This window comes from Passer domesticus, chromosome 4 (assembly GCF_036417665.1).
Source record: "Passer domesticus isolate bPasDom1 chromosome 4, bPasDom1.hap1, whole genome shotgun sequence".
Classification (NCBI taxonomy): Eukaryota; Metazoa; Chordata; class Aves; order Passeriformes; family Passeridae; genus Passer; species Passer domesticus.
Window position 1 is genome coordinate 37,788,106 of NC_087477.1, and position 24,486 is coordinate 37,812,591.

Sequence of the window (24,486 nt, forward strand, 5' to 3'; positions counted from 1 at the left end):
GGCTCCATCAACCAGAAAAGTTACACCTTGCCTAAACTATGTTCTAAGTCTTGAGACTTCAGTTCCTGAACATAACCAAAAGTTACTCAAATTTATATTTTAATCCACCTGTCAAGTTCAGTGCCTTTAGTGCAGAGAAATATGCAGCATGCACATGTAAAGCAATATGCCAATGTTAATAGTTACCTGCTGAGCAAAAGTGGCAGCTCCCTAACACATATTTTACTGATCTTGTGACATAAAAGAAATTTTTTGCATTTTCCCATATTTTTTGGGTACTTTGAATTTAAAGAACAAATGGACATGTGACCTGAAGCTACAAATTTCATTAAGTGGATCTAGTGTCCATATTAACCTAAATTAGACAATGAAAATTATCAATAATGGAGTAAAATGGAAGATGAGGAACAGTTTTAAATATTCCAAAGTAAACCAGAAGTGCCAGGTACCATTTCCAAAACTTCTTGAAGAAACATCACTCTACATTGCAAGACTCTCAGCTGAAAGCCCTACTTGCAGTCTGAATACTCTTAATAGCTCCTTTGCAATTGTAAGATGGACTGGTTATGTCTAGAAGTAAGCAAGTGAAGGAACAAAAGAAATTGTTCAGAGTTTGGCTATTCAGGGAGTGGCTGAACTGCAAAAAAGCTCTGCATATGGTAACAATAAGGGAGTACAAAGAGTTCTGTGCAAGAAAAATTATAGTCACAGCTTTACAAAAGCATGTTTCACAGATGAAAAATAATTGCCAAGATACTTTTTACTTTTATAGTTTACGCAGGAGATCTGAAAGGCAGTTTCTTGTGGTGCAGATGCCTCTTTTGAGTATCTCAGCACTAGGCTACTCTTGCTGCTGAAATTCCTATGTAGAAGAATCATGAGAAAGAGCTGGACAGATCCAAGTTGGAAGGATCTTTCACTTCTCAAACACTGTGGGTGGACATTCTTCTGTTTATCATGGCCACCATTGTACATATCACAAATATATATTACAAAAACGGCCCTGTATGAGTGTGAACCCCAAACCGTGGAGTACCTCTGTTGTCTTCATACATCAGACTAGCAAGAAGATTATTTCCAGACAGTTTTTCCCCTTGTAGCCCAAGCCTCTTACCAGTATCTACTACATTTGTACAGTCATATCTGTATGACGAATTACTGCAGAGGGAAACTACTGTTGACCCCAGAAAGAGTAAGAGCAACATAGTTTAAGTTATGGTAAAGAATGGAGCCAAAATGCTTCACCCATCCATAATCCATTGAAACAGTCTAGTGAAGTTTTGCAGAACTACATGTTTCTGTAAAAATACTCAGTTATGCTGCTGAATTCCAGCACAGCTTAACAAGTACTTGAACATGGAAAACATTCACACAGACCAGAGAGAAAACTCCTACATTCTACCTAATACTTCTCTTTTCACCCAAAGAAATTGAAACTCCTGTATCTGTAAATAGAAAGCACATGGCTAATTCATCAATGCCAACATCACTGGGTGATTGTATTTGATGTGGTTGGTGCCATGTTGATGAGAAAACAATAAACTGTGAAAAATGTCACTTCTCAAAAATTAGCTGGCTAGGCTTCAGTAGGAGATAGATTGTTGTAACAGCTGTGGCATGATGACTTTGATGAATTAGATTTTTGTTCTTCTGGAATAATTCTGAAGAATGTGTCTCCTCACACCACCATGGAAGCAAATCCATTTGCTCACTGAGACCCTCTTGAAGAACAATCTTTCTTATTACCTGTGTTTTGATGGCTTTAGAGAATATGAAAAAAAACTCCCTCTCACTTCTTTCAGGCAATCTGTTTTTTGGCTCCTACAAATATTTTCTTTTTAGGGGGAATAAGGTCTACTAAGGAAAAATAAAAATATAGTGGCTACATAACAGCATCGTATGGATGTAACATTCAGAGACCAATTTTTTCACCTTGCCTCAGTGGAAATATCAGCTTTTGAAGATTGACAAACTCAGGAGCAGGAACATAAAACAATTTTTGCTCCATTAGGACCAAAGAATCCTACCATCATGCTCCTTTTATCTGCCTATAGAGGCAAATATTCTGAATTAGTCCCCCAGGGAATTAAGAAAAAATACAGCTGCCATAGACACTTCTCATTTGAGATGCAATGAAGGACATCAACTGGAGTGGATACATCTCCATAAAAGAACAGTTACAACACAGGGTTTAAAAGAGAACAAAAGTAAGAGCCAAGTTACTTAAGCATTTAAGAATAAACTCACCCAGTCTCTTTCAACTATCATGAGGTTGAAGAAAGATGTGTTTGAAGAATTCCAGGATAAGGAAAAGAAGCTTGTGCAGATACACTACATTGAAATTTAAACTACAAGGCAGGTGCTTTCAGCTACGGACTGCCATATGTGGTCAAATACTGGAAAATAAAATTTCCTACATGCAAGTCCACTCCAATACTTCTGGAATTTATCTATGAGATTTAAAAGACACAAATAAGCATGCAGCTAATATAAAGACATTCCAGTTGTTCTACTTACATTATACCTAAATCACTTGTTAATGGTTGGTGCTGTATACAACTATGCCATCTCCAAAATTACTTGGAATCAGTAAATTCTCAAAAAGCATAAAGCATAATGGAAAAAAAAAAATATGAAGCACACTTACAAAGATTTTTTCAATCACAGAAATAAAGCAGAATTCAGGGATGCAATATAGATTTTTTCACTCTTTCTTCCTGAAACAATTCCCTATATATTTTTTAATGATGCACCCACCTGTTCTATTTCCCTAGTTTAACAAGGAAAGAGGGATGCAGCAAAGAAAAGAATTTGTATTGCAAGAAAAGATTATGTCTGGTTCTTGAAAAAATAAATTTCACATGAATCACCATCAGTTTCCATAAGGAACTTCTATTACTGTGACTTCGAAAACAAAATCATTAGGCCTGTGAAGTGCTCAGACAGGCATACAGCAGCTTTATTTCCAAGTCTGTGCTTTTAATAGATATATTAACTGGGGAGCTGCATAGTACCTCACTTACCATATAAATACTCTGTGCCATCAATCTAAGATCTCAGTCCTAATGGCCTGTCACACAAAACACCGGACTACTTTGATTCTAAATTCCCTTTAAACTCCAAGTACAGCCTCACTGCACAAAGAGAAATCTTTCTTCTTTCCTTGGCAATTGCTGCACAGAAACAAGCAAATTCAACCAACAAAACATTTAACAAGGGAAGCAAAATTACTGAAATGTGACCTACAGTAGAACATGGGCTACACCCAGCCAACAAAACTTGAAAATCCAAGTATGTTATACCTGTGCCTTTCTGAGCCATACTCCAGCAAATCATACACTTCTCTCGGCTATTTCTTAGTTTCAGTTAAATTATGCAAGTTAAATTGACGTCCACTAGAGATGAACAGGTGAATCGAAAGGCAGAATATGATTCGGTGTAGAACTTAAAATCTCCAAGCATTTACCAAACTCATTAGTTCATTTAATCTTCAACACTATAGACTATTCTCTTACATGTTGTGGATCCACACATGAATACCTCCAATAAAAAATATTCATTACTTTCTTCTGACATAACTGGTTTTCAAGACTATAAAAGGATTTTGGCAGAAGCTGGTGACAGCATTAAAAAAAAAAAAAGTGGTTCTTCACATTCCCATCTAGGGAGAAAAAAATTTGGATGTGATGGCAATACCAGATTATACTTAACATACCCTAAGGGCAGAGACCCAGTATTCAGAGTGGATTAGAAAAAAATCAGGATAATTGATCCACACAGCTGGAAGTGGAAATGTTGAGGTAATTTTCTCTTTGGAGACTGGCTAATCAGTCAGAGTACCTGAATGAAAACCACAGGCCTGACTTGTGCCTTTTTCCTATTAAAAAAGGAAGCTACAGTTGCACTTTCTCAATGACTAGGAATGCAAATACTACATTATGCATAACAAAAGTTACTGAACTGCTGTATGCTACTCTTGGTTCCACAGCCTCAGTGTACATATCTAATGTTACTGAACTAAAACATTACATTGAATGTAAGCTTAAGTCAAATATTGTGATACAACTCCTGTTTCACAAAAGTCTGTGTACTGAGAAGTAGAAGACTCTACCCTTAAAACTTGGCTTATTTTAGCTGTAATTGATCTATAAAATAAAGAACTCTTACAGATGAATAGTGTAACTTCCGAAAATTTCCAAATTTTCCCTAGGCTTATTCACTTGCTAGATTTTTAGCCTTCCAACAGCAGTTCATTTTCATTAGAATATCATGCTGCAGAAAGAAATTGATTTCTGCATCAAACTCATGAGTGCTCATGCACATGATGGTTTTTCATGAGTCAAAGCAGCAAAGAGCTAAATTCCTAATTCCATGGGAGCAGCCACCATGAAAATGTACAAAATAATGCAAAAAGAACTGTTAACTCAATAGTTCTCTGTTAGATTCTCAGTACTTTATAGTACTTTCTCAATACTAGCAAAAATAATGAATCTTAACTGCTTTACCTAAAGGCAAACTGGGCGAGAAGGGAGAGGAAACAAACAAAATAAAAACAATAATAATAAAAAAAATAAATCTCAAAACCATTTTCTGAGGGTGATTTACATTCTGTGTCCTACACAGTCACGGAAAACTCTTCCAACTGACATTCCATACTGCTTGTATACATCTTTCCCTCCAGACAACTATGTTTGCTTTCAGAAATGTCTTTAACTAATCTTGATTTCAATATGCACAGCTAGAAAGGTGAAAAAACGGAAGTAAGATCAGTCCAAGAAACAGCCTAGAATTTTCCCTGTGGTTCAGGAGGCAAAGTTATACACTTAATGCGCCCCCTCAAGATCCTTATAATGGAGGAAAAAGTACATAAAGGCATTGATCTACCAGCTAACTCCTGACCTTGAAAAAACTAGTAAACTTGACAAACCCTAGCCAAATAATTTTTGTGTGATTACTGAATGATGTTGTCCAGTGTGGAGCCCAGTAGAGGTGTATCAGAGAATGATTTGATTCCCAGTAGGGAAGTAGTTCCTCACTCAACTTTGTAAAGAAGAGCCAGTTCAGGTGAATGCCAGCTCCAGATGTTCCTCTCCTCACATCGCCTCTCTCAAATGGAATCTCCCACTGACTGCAGAGGGAGGCAGAAGTGCTTCAAGGAAAAACTTCCCCCTGCACTTTCAGGAAATCACAGAATCCAACCACCTAGTCTAGTAATTCAGGAACAAGTTTCTACAACGAAATTTTACACCCCTTGACCTCAGCTAGGATTAACAATGCACTTAAACTCCCACATAGGATTAGTCATATGGGAGCTGTATGGGTAATAGTTTTACACATCATTCAGAGTATCATAAATCAAAATTAAAAATCCAGCATGAAAGAAGGTCTCAGAATCATCTGTGCAACTCCCCTTCCAGGGAAGGAACTGATGACTTAAGAATTCTTAAAGAGCAGTTTAGGATTTTCCTTCACATTTGTGACAGATACAGCCTGACTCATAGCATCATTTAGGCTGGAAAAGACCTTTAAGATCATCAAGCCCAACCATTAAGTAATTAAATATAGGATTTTAACTTTAATTGATTTAACCTTGTCTTTGAATTTCTATGCTTCTTGTGAGAAAGTGACGGCTCAGACAAATTCCATGAGGCATTTTTAACCACCACTGGTTAATCATTCTACATCCACATGCAACTGTCAAACACAAACAGAAAAATGAGACATAATTAAAAATCTTCTGGAACAAAAAATTTTGCTTCAAGGTAGTTTATTTCATAAATAAAGCTTGTTCTGTTACACCAGAGAGCTACAACGTGCACTGGGAGGAAATGACTGGAAAATTTCAAGTGGCAGGCCTGACGAAAAGCAAGTATGAATGATTATAGGTACAGTTCAAGCATTAATTAAGCCTATCAAAGCATAAATGTGAAGATGTTAACCACAGCCTTCTGCATGGCACCTGCTAAGCTGCCAAGCTGAACTCAGTGGAGTAGCCCAGAGAGACCAGAAATGTATGTATGCTGTCAAACACATGACAAACCAGCTTAATTCCTTTCTCTGCCTACACATGCTTTATTATAAAAGAGATGAGAGCAATTTCTAAGTCTGCAGAGGAAATTACTGAAAAAATACATTTAATTCTTAAATTACACCTATCCCCCATCTATCTACCATCAGCTATAAATCTTTATTTATCTGATAGATATATGGGTTTGTGTCATTTTGAATTGACGTCAGCTGTGAATCAAACCTGTACTGACTCACACTAGCCTTCAGTATCCTAGCATTTTGTGCTCAGTTTTTAATCACACACTGACATCTAGAAAGTCCCATGCAGAGATGTGGATTTTTATAGTACCGGAGTCCATGCATCCGAGATGGAAACTGCCAGTTCAAAGAGGGTCTTGGTGGATCCAGCATATGGCAACAATTGTCTGTATTACTAATAATTCACTGACATTATTTATTATAATGTTATTTTACTTTTCTATTAGTTTTCTACATCTTTATTTGTAATTCTATGTATAAAATGGACTCAAATAATTTAGAAAGTTTAATGTGTTTAAAGCAGGACACACTAGGTAGGCAGGCATTTACTGCAGCACAAATAATTTTCTTAAATCACCATGTGGAGTTTCTCCTTTAGCTTATCTATGACAACTTATTTTTATCATTTTCAGTGAAGAAATGGGTAGAGGTATCTTTTTATATTGCTGGCTTTTGCAGATGAGGCAGTTGTTCCTTCACTATCATAGTTACAGAAAAGGAATAGCTTGGGGCTCTCTTGAGTTTCCTCCAGGGAGCTGCAGAAATAAACACTGCCTGCTCTTATTTATGCAATCAGCATTACACAAATGCATTGAATGAGAGGATTTAGCCCATAGTTCATTAAAAATGGCAACTGCCTTGTAAGTGGCTGATGTGTTCTGACGTGTAACTTCATTCCTGTGACACAGAATTAACAGCAACTGTAATTTTTAGATGTCTCAAAAATTTCTGTTGGAATCATCTTTTATAACTACCTTCAATCACTGTGAAAATATTGGCATACGAAAAAATTAAACTCCTAAGATGCAATACATATTATTCATACAACCAAAGGTCATAAAACCCCATTATTGTATGAATGTGACTGACATGATTAGGTCACAGTTAGTACTTAGACGTGCAGATCTAGAGATCCTCCCACAATTTCTAGGAAGAACTGGAAGTTTATTTTCTGAATAGTATCATGTGTCCTCAGCTACACTACGTTTACAAAACTTACCACATTTTTACAACCTTCCTCTGGTTCTCATGGCACAGAAATATTACAAAGTTAACCTGCATGGCAGCAAGTTTAACACTGCACTTGTTTAATCTTTAGCATCTATTTGGGAACAGCGTTGAGATTTGTTCAGGATACTGTTATTCTAGGTGGTTCCAAACAAAGAAATCTGTAAACCCAGCTATCTTTTAAGATGGACAGCTGACCACCCCTATCTCTTTCCACTCTCTGAGAACAAGCAAGGAGTCTGAGGCAAACAGATCAACTGAAAACCTCATGTCTCCTAAGCCAATCCCCTCTGCTGTGACAGAATACGAGGATAAAGCACATAAACTGAGAAAACACATACTAAAATCACAGTACAAAGAAGCTGTTGAGACTCTGTATGTTTTGAATTTTCTGTTCATTTAAAAGGAAAAAAAAAAAAAAAGTAAAACCTGAAATAGTTATCAGTGTTTCACTACCAACTCTGAAATTTATTGCAAAAGTTTTGCTGCCATGTGCCTAAGAGTTACTTTGGGCAAATGCCAAAAATAAAAGGTGGTCTGTGAAGACACCTGTTGAGACAGAAAAAAATTGCCGTGAAGTGGGAAATTTCTATAGGATCACCAAGCCAAATGCTCAGGGTAAGGTCAGGAATTGAGATAGTTGCTCCTTGAACTTAGACATTTATATTTTTGCATGATTCTGAAAAAGAGGAGATCTGACCAGCTATTAGAAATACAACAACTGTTGCAAAAATGCTTAACATTGCCATAGGCTATGTTTAATCACAGATGAAAAATGCACAATCATTGCTCATTTCTTCTCTTTTGATTATTCCAACTATGTTTGTTTGATAGCAACTGAATTGCCATTGTATCTGAGGTTCAAAAACTTGCACTTGGCTGAGACTAATTTTACGTATATCCAGAGACATTACTACTTATTACATATTTTCCTAGGCAGCCCCGATCTCTAACTGGGGAGACAGAAGACAACAAAATATCACCATCAAAGACAAAGCAACACAGCAGGATAAACAAAAGCCTTTTACCAATTTCTCACAAGGGTGGTTTTCATGTTGTTTCCCAGCAGGCCTATTTCGTGTAACTCAAATGCCCTTCACTGTTCTACCTGGAATTCTCTTTGCCTTCTGTGATATAGGAACAGAAAATGAGGTGGGGAAAAAAAATCAGAGACTTATAACAGCAACCTGAAATTCCTTACAGATCAGGATAACAGCTTTTCTCATAGTACATTGAGACAAGTTTTCATGGGTGCAAAGATCAGAAGTGTGATGACAGACATTCTGTAATCTAGAAGGAATTATATCAGGCTACAGAACAACTGAAATTTTCTACCTGCAGTCATAAGCTCTGCCTCTTTGTTATCTTGAGGCAAGTCTTTTTAGAGCTAGGGAAATTTAAATTAATTGACAGGTGAAATTTCAAAGATCTACATTTCAGGTTTTATCATTTGACAATAACTGACACTTACAGAAACATAATCTCCAATTTAGACACTTTTTCCTTTAGGAGAGGAATCTGTCTATATTTCTTGAAGATGAAACAAGGATGTTAGAAGAAATGGAATTTAATACAAGGTACATGGTCACCTGGAGCAGCCATGACCCTCCATGGCTCCTGAAAGTCTTGTAAATGCAGAAAATGCCCTGCAGACCATCTGTCATGGAGAGATGAAGGAGAAATTTCTACATTTCTCTGTTTATGGAGAAATACTCTGTGAGTATTTCCATATTCTGAAACTTAATGAAGAAGTGAAGCTTTACCACCACACATGAGGCAACTTCCAGGATGGTTTGCTTGGATGCTGAGCTTGATCTTGCCCAGCTTGGGGAAAGTGATAGGGAAAATAATTCTGTTTGCTTCAATTTTTCAATGGAAAACAGGAAAAAATCTGCTACCTACTTAACCTACAGAGTTTTACAAAACCCTACAGTTTGTGTATTTGGCTTCCTCACTGTATTCACAAGATGATTTTTTTTCTTAGTGGCTGGGTAATTTTGGGGTAGAGGGTTTGGTGTGGGTTTTCTTTAGGGGATGTGTGTGTGTGTGTGTGTGTGTGTACTTTCTTCCAAGTTCTGGCATTATTTACAAAGTGAAATTGTCATGCAAAAGGCCTGCAGAAGCTGCCTGTCATCTCACTCTCCAGTGCTTGTGCACTCATTTCCCTCTTTTATTTGAGTAGTTGTGATAGTCTATTTCAATTTCAAACTCAAGCTGAAAGAGTCACAACTCTGAATTTGGTCACTATCTGTTACATAAAGCTTGTTATGAGGAAAAAAAGGAGTTGTACCAGTGTACACTTCTTTAGTATTACTGGTGCCTTAAATAATAACCAGTTAATCTTAATAATTGTGTTACTCATTAGCAGCAAACCCCTTATTTTATTGATCTTTGATGCTGTATCTTCCTGGAAACTTAGATTTCTGACTGTAATTCCTTTCACTGTTATAATTATTCTTGAAGTATCTTTAAAAACTAGAATGAACACATTCAAAGAAAATGCAAGCCTTGGAGAAAACAGCCACTTGCTTTTGTGAGAGAGCTACACCAGGTTTAGTTTCACATGGAAGATATACCTCACTGTCCTCACAGACTATCCCATAAAATCCAATACAGATTTAAGCAAAAAGGCTTCTACAGGAGCTAAATAAGACTCTGGAGAAACAACTTAGAACACTAACAGCCTTCTAATAGACCTCTACAGGGCTGTAAAAGTACTTTAAAGTACACAGCACTTGAAGTTACATATTTCCCATTCAAAGCAGGAGAGTATGACTGTGACTAAAAAGATTGAAACATTCAGCCAAAGAAGCAAAGCCAGATTTTATACCCAGTCATTTTCAAGCAGGAAGAAGCAGCACTCAATCAAGTGCCAAGCACTACTGACAGACCACATCACACACAAGGAGAAATGCATTCAGACTAAGCCCATTACAACACCATTAGACACAGCGATTTCAATATCATGGCTCTGAAGTACCTTCATTGTTTTCAGATCCCACAACAAATCTCTTCAAGAAAACAAACTTCTACTCACCTACACAGATCAATCACTCTAAGAGAAATTGGAATGTGAACTCAGAAACCTGATAATGGTTTTAGCACATCCAAGCAGGTTTCTTGATACTGATGATCCTCCCTAGGTGACTTCCAATTACTTGTAATTGTAAAGATGGACAGTGGATGACGCTCCATTGGTGACACCTCTCTGGAATTCCAGAGCCTGCCCAGGTAAAAGTACTGAAATAGGCTGCATCAAATGAAGTACTGCCAGCAGATCAAGGGGCACGATTCTCCCTCTCTGCTCCACTTTGGTGAGACCCCATCTGGATACTGTGTCCACCTTTGGGGACTACAGTGTCAGAAAACACATGGACCTGTTGCAGCAAGTCCAGAGGACCACAGAGATTATCAAAAGGATGGAGCAGCTCTTCTGTGTAGACAGGCTGAGAAATTTGGGGTTTTCCAGTAAAGGTTCCAGGGAGACTTTACTGCAGCCTTTCAATACTGAAAGAGACTCTGAAAAAAGGTGTGGAGAAATAGACTGTTTTTTTTTTTTTTTTTACCAAGGTCTGTAGGGACAGGACAAGGGGTAATGACTTTTAACTAAAAGAAAGTTTATGTTGGATATAAGAAAGAATTTTTAAATTGTGAGAGTGGTGAAATACTGGAACAGATTGTCCAGAGAAGCTCTGGATGACTCATCCCTAGAAGTGTTCTCAATCCCTCAAAGTGTTCAAGGCCAGGCTTGATGGATTTGAGCAACCTGGTCTAGTGGAAGGTGTCCCTGCCCATGGCAGAGTGACTGGAACTAAATGATCCAATAATTTCCTTTCTCACCGAAACCATTTTGAGAGTGTGTGATTCTACAAAATTCTCCTCTAACTGCAGGTGCCCAAGGCATACAACTTGTATTTTACCAATGGAAACATTTTTAAAACACACTGAAAAATTACGTATATTTTGTCTGAAAGACATAGGCAAATCAATCTGGGAGGGCCTTTTAAGCTACACTATCAAGTGCTATAAATAAGAGCATTACTATATTCAACAGTCACTCTGTTGTGCACATATATTATCACATTTAGTCACTTGGTTTCTAATACCCATGTGACAGCAGGCATATACTTCTTTCAATGAATGGGAACTGCACACAGTTTGCCTGACTACTAGAAAGAAATGTATTATTAATAGATTTTAGAAAGATGCATTATTTCATATATTTTTTTTTCAGGCAATAAATCCTAAAGATATGAATGAAATGGACAGAAAAATGAATTGTATCCAGTATGAAAAATTACTCTGTGATAGTCACTGCAGCAAATTGCTAGGACCTCTGTCATAACACTTTGCTCAAAATGCATTGAACAACCATCGAATGAAACAGGAGAGAATTAAAAGAAAGGACTCAGAGGTTCCATAAGGACTCAGAGGTTCCATATGGCAACACTACAGCTTTCTAATATGGAAAATTGAGATGCAGTATCTTAGCAAGTTTTTTTAATTAATTAATTATGAATTTTGTATGCAAGAATGAAGAAACTGACACAAAATATGTACAACATCAAACAATCAGTGCATCTCATTTATGCATTGTAAATAGTGTGGTTCTTTTCAGAAACTTGTCATGGGCTTTTTATTTTGCTTTGTTTTTAAAGGGAAATCCTGCATTTTCCAGGAATGTGGGAAACAAAACAAAACAAAACAAAACACAAACAAACAAACAAAAAACAAAAAAAGGGTCCTTTTGACAGTAATAAAGAGAATGAAAAATATACCAACAGGATTCCAGAGTAACCATAAATTGCTATCATAAATATATGATGAGTTACCGGATAGCCATTTCGCCCTGGTGGACCCTGGTTGAATGAGATGAAATGGTATGACACATTAACAACACAGTCATGACATATGACATAACAAACATGCAGAGTACATTATCAGGAAATTATAATTTGTGTATTGCTTGACTTTTTTGGATGTGATGATATTTCAAATCAAGAAATATGAGTTAGGCACTACACAGCGAAGAAATGAGGCTTTGGCAATGGAAATTATGTGTTTCAACTTATATAAATCCTCTGATTAAAAAGCTACTGGCTACTTCTGATGCCCAGTGAAATTCTGGTTTTTTTTATGAAGAGAATTATCCATGTAAATTGACGTGCAATATGTAGTTAATTAAAAAAAAAGTTTCATGCTTAGCCAATAAAGTATTAGATTCCACTAGAACATAGATGGCAAAGAAAAAATCTGAGATTGCTGTAAAAGATCATAAAAATATTCAAAATCCCCAGCCTCTGACTGCTATTACGTGACTCAGTAGTCATGTACAAAGAAAATAAACAGAGCAACTGTGGCAGCCTTTGAAAGTACAACATACATCTAATTCTCCAGTTTAATGTGGGATATACAAATATTCAATATTTTAAATGAAAACTATTACCACAGTCTCCCAGGTGAAAACAATACTTAGGTTCACAACAGTTGCCCCTAGCCAGTGTCCATGCAAATAGATATGAATTTGTGTCTATGCAAATAGAAATGAATTAGGAAGAGAAACTACACTTTTTATGCCTTTTAACAACCTAAACCATTGCTTCCTGTCAGCAAGATGAAGTTTTGTAGGTTTCAAGTATGAAACTTGGAATTTAAAGTCGCTACTTCTTAAAATTATTCAGTTTTGGAACCTATTTCAGGTTTGTACTAATATTGCCACTATTACGACTTATTTTTTTGGGGACTGTTTGTTTGTTTGGGTTTTTTAATGTATCTATACTGAAACAGTGAGGAACTAAAGTCAGAGACATTCTTAATGAGGTATATAGTGAACTCTTGCCACATTGTTTTGATATAGGAAAATAGCTTGTAGCATTATTTATGTTTGCTATTTCTGTTTCATGGGAGGACTGCAAAAGAAATAGGGGAAAACTGTTTCTCTCAAATAAACAGCACCTTTATGCATTAAGTCTGGCTTTTCATTGATGGCTTGTTAAATGAATTTGTCACTATGAACTGCTGAGCGCATGCTCAAAGTCTTTAAACGGTAAGTAATATCATGACTCAATATATGCAGTTTACAGTAAAATCTTTAGGTCACAACAGGAATCCAACACATGAATTAAATATTCTTAAACATGCATGTGACATAGAATAGCCAGATGATAGGGTGTTGAAAATATTGTGGAACTATTTCACCTATTAAGGAAAAAACATAGAAGCCTTCTAACTTTAAAAGAAATACTATTTTAACAGTCACGTCCTACACCAGATGATGCACATGGATGGCACGACAGATAGAAAGGTTTGACACATATGTGCTTAGTCCTGTCCTTCAAGTCAGACTTTTGACCTACTCTGGGAATATACAAAAAAGCAAACAAAAGACAAAAAAAAAAACCCAAGCAAAAAACAAAACAACCTCAAAACCTCAGAAGAGAGATAACATTTTCTCACAAGAAGAATTAGCACAAGATTCAATTGACTTACTAAATGGAATAGCACTATTTAATAATTATTTTACACAAGCACGTATTGCTTCAGTAGCAATTACAGTGAAATGAGCTGAACAGTCTCTATGCCTCTAATGAACAGGGAGCTTGTACCCCCAAGACTCTGTGATAAATGCAGAGGAAGTTACTACCCAGCAAAAGTGGCCAGGACTGAGCTTAAGACAGGATACTCACACATTTTTATACTTCAGTAAAATATCTGTTATGAAGTCACTGGCAAAATGAAGATAACATACTTACATGGAGTTGTGAATCCAAATGGCAATCTGGAGCGCTGAACATAAAGCTTTATTGGTTTAGAGACTCTTTTCTTAACGAACTTTCTGATTAAATTATTCAGCTCCAAGATATTGTGTATGTTTAAATATCAAAATTCCCTCTTGAGTATACATGGTCATTTTATCACGCTGATAACTTAACAGGATCTAACAGATTTCTGCCTGATTCTGGAAGAACCAACAATGTATCACTGTACTTACAGGAGGTCCTGTGGGGTGGGGGAGAGGGGAAAAAAGGGTAAAAAAAGAGAAAAAAGAACACGTAAGCTTATGAAGTTACTGAAGAAAGACACACACAGTCAAGCACAAGGCCTTGGGATTGTCAGTGAGCAGCACTGGTAATACAGGGCACACATTTTCCCACTTAAGTAATCTTGAGTTTTGGTAGTGCTCTGAAACTCGTGAATATGACTATTGCCTAAATGCATGCACTTACCTTAACAAATCTTCAACTACAGTCATGCAATCTTATGAAAGTTGCTTCTCCATTTATTTGCATGCAATTTCATGCCAGTCCAAAAATACCAGCCATGGATACAATTCATTTTGTCAGGCTCCACATAAAGCACATGTAACCACACCACCAGTTTCACTTAACCACACAGTGAGCACCGGACCAGAGCTTGGCTGCAGAACTGCACAAAGTACCCTTGGCATTTAACCTGGGCATCTTTTCAAGAATACATGTACCAGCATCTTCCAGACTGTGAGGGGAGGTTTCAGTGGCCACCTGACAGTGCTGAACTTTATTTTCATCACCTTCCTCTCTCAAGGCACACTTATAAAATGTTCCCCATTAAAATGTCACACTTCGTGAAGCGATATTTGCACATTTTTTCAATTATTTAGACCTCAAAGACTTTTGTGTAGCAGTTCTTGGAAACATTATCAAAGGGCTACAAATCAAATCTACTATTTCAGTCTTATTAAGGTGAGCAGCTGCAGCTCCCAAATCAATGGCATTTCATTAAGCTTTTATGCCTCTCTCTAATTTCTGAATAAAGTGAAGTGCAAAAGGAGTATAAAACAGCAGCAGCTGTACTTTGAGATTGCTTTTAATACTGACAGCCTTTTGGTTTTAACAATGCAACTTTTATTGTCCAGCAACTAAGGTAATTTCTTTATTCTGGCAAACATTCCTAAACAGCATTTTAAGGTGTGGGTCTGTTTTTAAATGAGAGATCCGTTTCCTTTATTAATAGTTTACCATGTGTTTATTTGAGATCTAAAATGAATCAATGAGCATCCCACAAAGTAATTTCCAGGATCATTTGTAACTCAATCTTCAACCACAGAATTTCCCTCTGTATCATAGCCTCTCTCTCTGAAGTAGATACCAAGACAGCACTGAATGGAAACAAAAAGGTGATTTGTACCAACTTTTGGCAGGGCTTGGGTTTAATTTTGTGATTCAGGAAGATATGAAAATAGTTTTTAAGAGCCAGATTAATTATCATTTACATAGATGAGAAAGGCTACAGAAGATTTACAGAGATCAAGTTGATTGGACTTTCCTATCTGGCAGATTAGACAAGACAGCCAAGGAGAATAGAAATGCTCATTTTCTAGTGCATTGCCTCCAGAAAATTCACCTTGATGAAAAACTCAATCCCACAAGGTAATTGATTCAATTCCTGTGAATGTCAACAGCAAGAGGTGCTCAGCATCTCATAACTTTGCCTCAAATGCAATTTCAAGCCACACCAGCAGCAGGTTTCTATCAACAGCAACCTCCCTGGTATAGGGTAACGAACCAACAAATGTTTTTCCTATTTCTGTTAGAACTTAACTGCTCATTTCTATAAAACAACTTCTCTCACACAGAGTAGTCTACTTATCACATTATGTCCCCGATTATCAACATTCTCCATACAAGGAATTTTATTTCCTTTGTTATTTCCTTATAAAATTGTTCTCCTCCAACCAAAGGGGTCTGATGTAACACTGACACAGTATTCCAACTACTGACTTACATGGAGTTATTCTAACTTGTGCATGTGTGAGAACACCCCTGAAGGGTTTGACAGTTACAGACCTGTTACCAAAGGCACCGTGTCGAGCATTATGAAGTGTGCCTGCAAATTAAGGGTGCCCAAGACTAGAGAAATATCTGGAAGGCTACCAGATACATGCCAAGGGTCACAACATTTTACCAGAGAAGTTTTGGATTTCTTTTTCAGAGCACACATGCATTACAACTAAAAATCAAGGCATGCTGGGTACACATCCTCACAAAAACAGACACCAAATGACAAAAGATCTTATGAAATTAAAAACTTACCAGTCTCTCCTCTTCTTCCCCGCTTACCTCTTTTCCCTGGAGGACCTAAAAAGAAGATGGTGGATAGTAACTTTTCCCCTTGAAATTACATGCAGAATACAATTTGTTTGGATGTAAGGGCATTAGACTGATGCACTATATGAAGTTCAGAGACATTGACTGAGCAGGGGTAAAAGATAACCCAAATAAAATTTAGGAAGTTTGTGATAAATTTGACAGCTATGGTACCCACTACAGGCTCCCTGAAAAAAAGCTGGGAGAAACTTCAAAAGTCATCCAGTCCATCCCTATATTTCAAGGAAAAAGTTAACCACATCTAAATTTTTACTGCAACTTCCACAGGCTTTTTCCCCCCTCTAATATTTTACTGTTTTGACAAGTAGAACATTTTATGTCCAACTCGCTGCACTGAAGCCCATCAGTTCTCACGCCTTCCACCATGAACCCTATAGAAGAAATTGTTCCTTTTCTTCTCTCAAAAATGTCTTTGTATTCCTCAGAATTGCTGCACCCTTCTTTCAGTCACCCTAAACCAAATATATTTTGGGACATTAAGTTTTATTAAATTATCCCTGCATTAAGCCAAAATATTAGTATTTATTTGTAAGAGTAAATCCTCTAGAATTTGCTTTCAGCCTCTATCTGAAAACATGCAAGAGATGAAGAATCATCGCCTGGCTTCCCATCCCCCAAACATTTAACAACAATGTACACATTGCCAGACCCAGTGTATGTGCTTTGCCTCCAGTTTATATCTGTTTATTTGTCAGTCAAAACAATGGCTTAGTCACTGCATGCTTTTTGCTGAGAAGTCTTTACTTCTCATTGTCCTTTCTCCACAAATATTTACATAATACAACCAGCTTCTGCTGTCACCTCTAAAATAAAAAATAAAAAGGAAAAATCCTTTTTGTCCTTCATTTCTGCCTTCAATATCTTTTTCCAAAAACTGCAGATCTCAGATGTCAGACTGCAGACACTTTCCCTTGGTAACCTTGACATACTGTTCCTGAAAATGCCACAAAAGCACACTTGCACTTCTCCATGTACAGCTTGGAGGAGAAGCAGCAGCTGTGGGGGTGACACAAGTCCTGAAACTTGGCTGCTCTGAAAAGGGAACCACAGGTGGGACTCTGAAAGCTGCAGAAGAGAGGGGAGCGCATGGGTGGAATTTCCAGAAGCAGCGACGCGTGCAGGAGCACAAGTACCTCTGCTGTGGCTGGATCTCACCGTTTGTAATGGATATGAGATGCACAGGTGGTTTTGTGCAAATGGCCTGCTACTTTAAACTTTACAAATCATCTGAAGCATTATGCCATAGCTTTTAAATAGCTTTGCGTTACATATTTGCAGCTATCTGGCTTAGAAGACTAAGATGCTGAAAAGCAGCATTAGTGAAATGATTTCAAGACATGTATGAAACAACATTAGTTCTCCAGGTAAATAAAATACTATTGCAGACACAGTAAGTTTCTACAGTGCACCTCCTTTTTCCTCCCCCCACAACACCAAAACTTCCTAGTCCCCCCACATGCACACAGCTCTGCAGAGGCCCTCTGTGGAGATTTCCTGGGCTTTACCCAAGCTCACAACAAAGACGTAGAGCAATTTGGACTCAACACAAACCTAGAATATTCTTCTCCAGGTAATGACATGTCATTGTGCACAGAGCAATAATATTCTCCCAAACAGGGTGGTGATATTTTATTTTATTAAAACGCGACTGGTCAATAAGTGTGCACACACACAAACAAGTCTACTACCAGTTTTGCTTTTGAGAAAGAAATAGCAATTGGAAATTAAACATTTTGGCTACACACTAGCAAAACATATTAAAGTCACTACGAGAAAGTCCTGAAGGTCACTTCATGCTATGAATTTTAGGAAGGAATGAAATCTGCCCAGAAAACCAGACTTTCATAGAGCACTACGTTGCTAATTTATCTGGATACAGGGACAGCAAAAAGCAAACTCCAGTTCAGCTCTTTCCATTGTCATCAAATGATGATCCCTTCTAAGATGTTATTCTAAGATTATATTTAAATGTATGAATCATCAGAAAAATTACTGCTATTATTATGTTTCCAAAGTAACCACAGTGCTGAGGTTAGGAAAATTACTCAGGACTTAGACCAGTATCAATGAAACCATACCACTGCCCATGACCATCAGACCAGCAGTATTTCAGGGCCACTGACTGACAGGTATCTCCTCTTTGTCTCATTAAAACTTTTTTGATCTGTGCACTATTCAAGTCTGTCAAGGTGGTGGCATTTGCAAAATTCTAATTAATTGTGAGATGAGAGATGGATCTTGCAAACTTTTTTTTATTTTGATGACCATTTGAGGAAATAATTTCTGTATATTCATCTATTTACTTACTTTTTACCAATACAAACCAATTCATTTTAAACTGTTTGCCACAGATGGTTTCAATTCACAGAAATCTAACTCTGAAATTTATGGTCATCGCTAGATGACCTACTGCTTCAGAAAGTACACAAGCTTTCATGTTTTTCTGAACAGGCTGCTTTCTCTAAATCTCAACTGCTAACACATCATCTGTAGCTGCAAGAGTTTCAAGCTATCAAAACAGTGGGCATTTTTCTATAAATACTAATTTTCCATCTGCCTATAATTTTATAACTTTGGACTAATTGGAGGATTTGGTGGAGACTCATCACAGCAGAAGAAGTGAATAAAACTGTATTACAGACAATGTCATCTTACATCAAGTCCACAGATTTTTACAGCTTGCACAAAACACTCAACATGACAAAACTTCTCTGAACTTTCATGCCTGGGGTAAAAAAAAAAGTCTCTTCAAGAGTATCAGAAATGTCTATGCTGAACTGAATTTAATACAGATTATTTTAAGGGTATTTTGTTTTAAAATATATTTTCATATTAAAAATATAAATATTAGGAAGAAAAATTGGAGTTTGAATCTCAGTGGAGTGAGTTGGGTTAATAAACACTAATGATACTGAGCAATAAGCAAAAGCTTGTTTATAGCAGCCAACTTTGGCTAAACACTGTTTTTCCAGGATCACTACATTTACCTACCTGTAGGGAGTAAGAATAAAAGTCCAGACCACCTGGTTTTCATTTTCAACCTAATTTAGCTGAATTATACATGAAATTATATTATTATATCTGAAAAAATATCTGAAATTATTTTACTCTTCCAAAACCATTTATGAAACTAATTTTTATCAACAGAAAATTTAGAAAGAATTTTTTTTTTCCATTCAATTTAAAAAGTAATGTCACTGCTATTACATATTTATGAAGAGAATTTTGGAATTAAAAGAAACTAAAGCTAATTGAAACTAAAAGCCAATTATTTATCTAAATATATCTTCTCAAGCACAAAATGTCAGCCACTCAAAAAGTAGCTCTTACCTACTATAGGAGTTTGTCGAACAAACAGAAAACCACCACAAATTTAAAAAACCCTCCCACACTGCACAAAAGCACCTGTACTCTTTAAATTTATATTTACAGCAAAAAACCCCTATATTTTAGAAACAGCAGACAGAAAAAAAAAAAGGCAACTTTAAAAAACCCACCACATTTGGTGGGTAAGACATAGAGTTCCTCCATCAGCACCTGCCAGGAACATCAAATGCTTGGCCATTTGGTCACCAGCTGATCTAGAATGTCAAGTTTCTCCTAATTTTGGAAAGAATTACAGTGGCATTATCAAATCAAAGGAAACATCTTTGGTTATAAGACTTTCCAGAAGCTGCTCATTGTCACTGCAAGTAAGAGGAGCTACACCAAACCATGCAGCAGCCTAAGAATAACACAGGAGTTCAGAACCCTCTTCCCACTTTTACTGATGCCCAGCACATCACTCATATGTTGTTTCACACATACACGTAGCTACTGTTAAATGTAACGAGTATTCCACATGCACATGAGAAGAATATTTTCCTGGCTATTTCAAAGGACATCCCATTTCACATGAAGGTCACAGAAACACAGGATTTTTGCCTGTCAAGTCAGAAAAATGAATTAACACAACTACATTCTCAGAATAAATCCTGAGCAACTTTGCTGAAGGTAACAGAATTACTTCAGTATTGTCAGGCATAAAACTGTCAGCCTTACCAAAATCATCTGGATTAAAACATCCAGCAATCAGCTGAACTATACCAACCAAGCCATCCTTTCTGATTCAACTCTGACACTGGTAAAATAACTGCTATTGGTTGCATTTCAAGCTCCATCACTCCAAGCTGTAAATGGATCCAACTCTTTCCTTTCCGCTTCCAAAGTACAACCCAGCTGTCATCGTTTTATCCCACTTCACATTTCTGCCTGTCAAACTGACTCAGGAAGGAGTAGGGCACTGAAGGGAGCCAACCCCTCACTGCTCACAGGGCAAGAAGAGCCTCCCCAGCAAACTGGCACCCCTGCCTCAGAGCTGTGGGAGCACCGTAGGCAGCAGAGCAGAATGGCAGCTGCTGAGCCTGACACCTCCTCCTGTGGAACACACATGCCACGAGCAGTGTGGTGGCTCCAGGTGATGCTGAGTGCCCCATCCTGCCAGCCTCCACCTGCCAGGATGGTCACCACCTCCAGCAAACAGCACTGAAACATCCCAGTGGGCAGAACACACACCCAGTGGATGTCTGTCTGGGCAACCTGAGATTCAACAGACACACCTGTGGTCCCTTCTCACAGCACTGCTATCAATGGAAAGATTTCTATCTCCAAGGCTGAGCATATTCATGTAAACTATGCAGGGATCTATTCCAGGCTACTTCATCAGCCTTTTCTGCTCTCCCCTCTTTTCTCAGCTTTTTTAACTCATGTAAAACTTGGACTCCTCTTTCCTCACACTCTGCATAACCACTCCACCTGACATGTCAGTGTTCTTTATACCTCAGTCTCTCTGTGACAGCCTGCCTGAACTTCCTACCTCATAGAATTACCCCATTTTGAGTCCTGGCTGGACAAATAACATCCATTGTTTCACACACAGTACATCATCTATTTGGCTCACCGTGAAGTATCATTGCACTGCAGGGCCTGGATACGTGTCAGAAACTATTACGCAACTTGGCTGAGGAAATGTCAAAACTGAGTCTGTCTGATCCCCACAACAAAGCAATCTGACTGCCTTAAGTCTGTACATGCTAAATACCACCTGATTAGAGACATCTAGCATAACGTAATTTCACCAGTACCAGATGCCACTGAGGAAGAATCCCATTATAATCACCTGCAAAACAGCCAGACCCGCCCACACACACACACACACACACACACACACATATATGTACATATTTCCACAGAATCATAGAAAGGTTGGGCTTGAAAGGAACCTTAAAGATCATCTGGTTCCAACCCCACTGCCATGGGCAGGAATGCCACCCACTAAATCAGGTGCTCAGGGCCCCATCCAGTCTGGTCTTGAACACTGTAAGAAAAGCAGCATCTGCAGCTTCTCTGGGTAATCTGTTCCACCACAATCACAGTAATGAATTTTTTCCTAACATCTAATCTAAATCCCTTGGGTTTTCTCGTTAAAACTGTTGCCCTTTGTCCTAGCACTATCTGCCTGTATAAGAAGTTGTTCTCCCTCTTTTTTGTAAGCCCCCTTTAGGTACTGAAAGGCTACAATGGGGGCTCCCCAGAGTCTTCTCTTGTCCAGGCTGGACAATCCAAATTTTCTCAGTCTGTCCTCTCAGGAGAGGGTTTCCAGCCCTCTGACCATCTTGGTGGCCTCTTCTGGACTCAACCCAAGGGATCCATATCCTAATACTGGGGATCTCAGAGCTGGACACAGTATACTCTGCTGGCCTTGCTTCTTATGATGCAGCCCAGGCTTTCTGGGCTCTGAGCACTGTTAGAATCCAGCTTGTCATCCACCAGAATCCCAAGTCTTTCTCCACAGGGCTGCTCTCAATGAGCTCTTCTCCTGGTCTTGAGTCACGCCTGGGATTGCCCTGACCCAGGTACAGCATTCTGCCCTTGGACTTGTTGAACCTCATGTGATTCTTGTGGCCCCACTTCTACACTGTCCCCCTGGATGGCATCCTGTCTTTCTGTTGTGTCAGCTGCACTGCTCAGTTTGTGTCATCTACAAACTTGCTAAGGGTGCTCTCCATCTTGCTGGCTATGCCACTGACAGAGCTGCTAAAGAGCACCAGTTCCAAGAGGGAGCTGTGAGGGACTCCATTCGTCACCAGCTGTTTTCCATCTCACCTGTAAATCCAAGGATGCTTTCCTTCTAGAACAGCTACAGCTGCCAGTTCACAGTAAATCTGGGTTTTGAACACTCCCTAAACACCACACAACTTCCACTTCTCTCTCCCTCCAGCTGCACTCCTCACAGCTACAGTTTTCTGGCATGAATTTATTACACCCGTTTCGTTGTTTTCAGTTCCAGGCACTAGAGTGTCTGAAGTCACGATTTCCCTGCCAACCCCTCAGATAATTCTTTGGATTGAAGCTGCCCGAGAACTTTCTGAATGCTTCTGGTGCTGCTCCCTGGGGCTAGATGCTTGAGTTCTTAATGGATATTCCCCTTTAGGCACTCTGCTGACTACCACTTCCCATTCCAACCTGAAGCCTGAGTTCATTAAACACTACATAAAATATCAGATGCATGTGTCTTCTCTTAAAGCCATATTATAAGGTGGATTATCTACTTTCTACAGATACCACACATGACCTTATTAACAAAGGTAAGAAGTGTGAGAGCAAGTTGTTCTTTCTACAAATCCTCCCCGCACCGTTTCTTCTCTGCATTTTTGTGTTATTGTGATTTTCATGTTCTGTAGGGACAGCAAAAATGGAGCCACTGGTTTCCCTAACAGAGCTACAGCATATTTTGAATTTAACTTTATCCCTATGTATGCCAACACTTTGTCCATGTCCTTGGCCACAGCTGTAGTTTTAGGAGTGCAGACTTAACAATGCAGAAAGAATAGAATCTTGAACTTTGCTTTTTTTACAGGTTACTGCATCACCACAGAGCTGTGGTAGAACACAAGTAACTGATGATAGTTAAAATACTGTCAGAGGTGAAGATTCACATTTATAAAGCAACCAATGAAACAATGCACATCAGATCCCAGCATTTGTATCCAGATATAATTATGATCTATTTTGCCTAATAGTCTGAAATAGATCACAGTAGCCTGAGCTGGAACAGTTTGATGTTTCTTACAGACTAAATTTTATTGCTAAGGCTGTTAAACTATTTTAATGAACATATAACACTCCAAGCACACATGGTCATCATGCAAACACAGAAATAGCTGCTATCACCTGGCTGACAAATATTGCTGAGGGACAGCTGAACCGTGTAGGGATAGCTATTCTATACCAGCAAGGCATGACAGTATTATCATTTCAACTGGCCATTCCATTGTATTATTATCATGCCATATCAATAGTTGGCCCTATGATGCAAAAAGCATATGTCATATTGAGAAAAACTAGTTAAGCTTCATGTAACTTTTTCAGATAATAACATGGAGGAAATAAGAAATAAAGTATCAGAATTAAATTACTCTTCAGCCTCAACAGAATTTGACTTAACTTCAGAAAGAAATTTAGACGCTTTTTGAAGACACACAGCCAGCCAGATGCTAAAGTAACTACATGGCACAATTGCAGTCATATAAAAGCAAAATCCTCAGATTCAGAAGTCCTTAAAAGCTAATCCTCCATCCACCCTTAAGGAATGCATGTTATATCTCAGTGTCAAAGTTCTGCCATCAGGAAAATAACTAGAACAAATAATAACTAATAATTAGAACAAAACAACGATGCAAAGCATATTATCCTTGTCAAATGCAGTGCTTTGGAAGCAATAGGGCTCAAGTAGAGAGTCAAATTATAAACCCCAAGAACGAGTCATTCTTTCCCTACTATCTACAGAGCAACACCAGCCGCAGGTAAGGACAGAGAAGCACTGCAGCATTCTAGGTCATGCAGCTGTGAAATGAGGACTTCTCCATGGCAGCCAGTACCTGCCTCAACCCCAGTAAATGGCAGCTACCTTTCCATGCAGTAGCAGGGAGCAGCCATCCATCCTGGCTGTGGATTCAATGCTACTTGTGTGTCTGAGTGATTTTTCATCTAAGCCTTTCATGGCCTTGTATGTGCATGGGAGACT

The 24,486-nt window shown here is 38.1% G+C and overlaps 1 protein-coding gene across 1 annotated transcript in view; it reads right to left on the reverse strand.

The window, feature by feature from the left end:
- Nucleotides 1-24,486, reverse strand: part of COL25A1 (collagen type XXV alpha 1 chain) — a 297,126-nt gene that overhangs the window by 131,588 nt on the left and 141,052 nt on the right. Inside the window, exons 3-4 of the mRNA XM_064417188.1 lie at nucleotides 16,347-16,391; nucleotides 14,267-14,274 (exon numbers count right to left, since the gene is read on the reverse strand). Coding sequence (XP_064273258.1) covers nucleotides 14,267-14,274; nucleotides 16,347-16,391 — 53 coding nt within the window. The remainder of the gene's footprint in view (nucleotides 1-14,266; nucleotides 14,275-16,346; nucleotides 16,392-24,486) is intronic.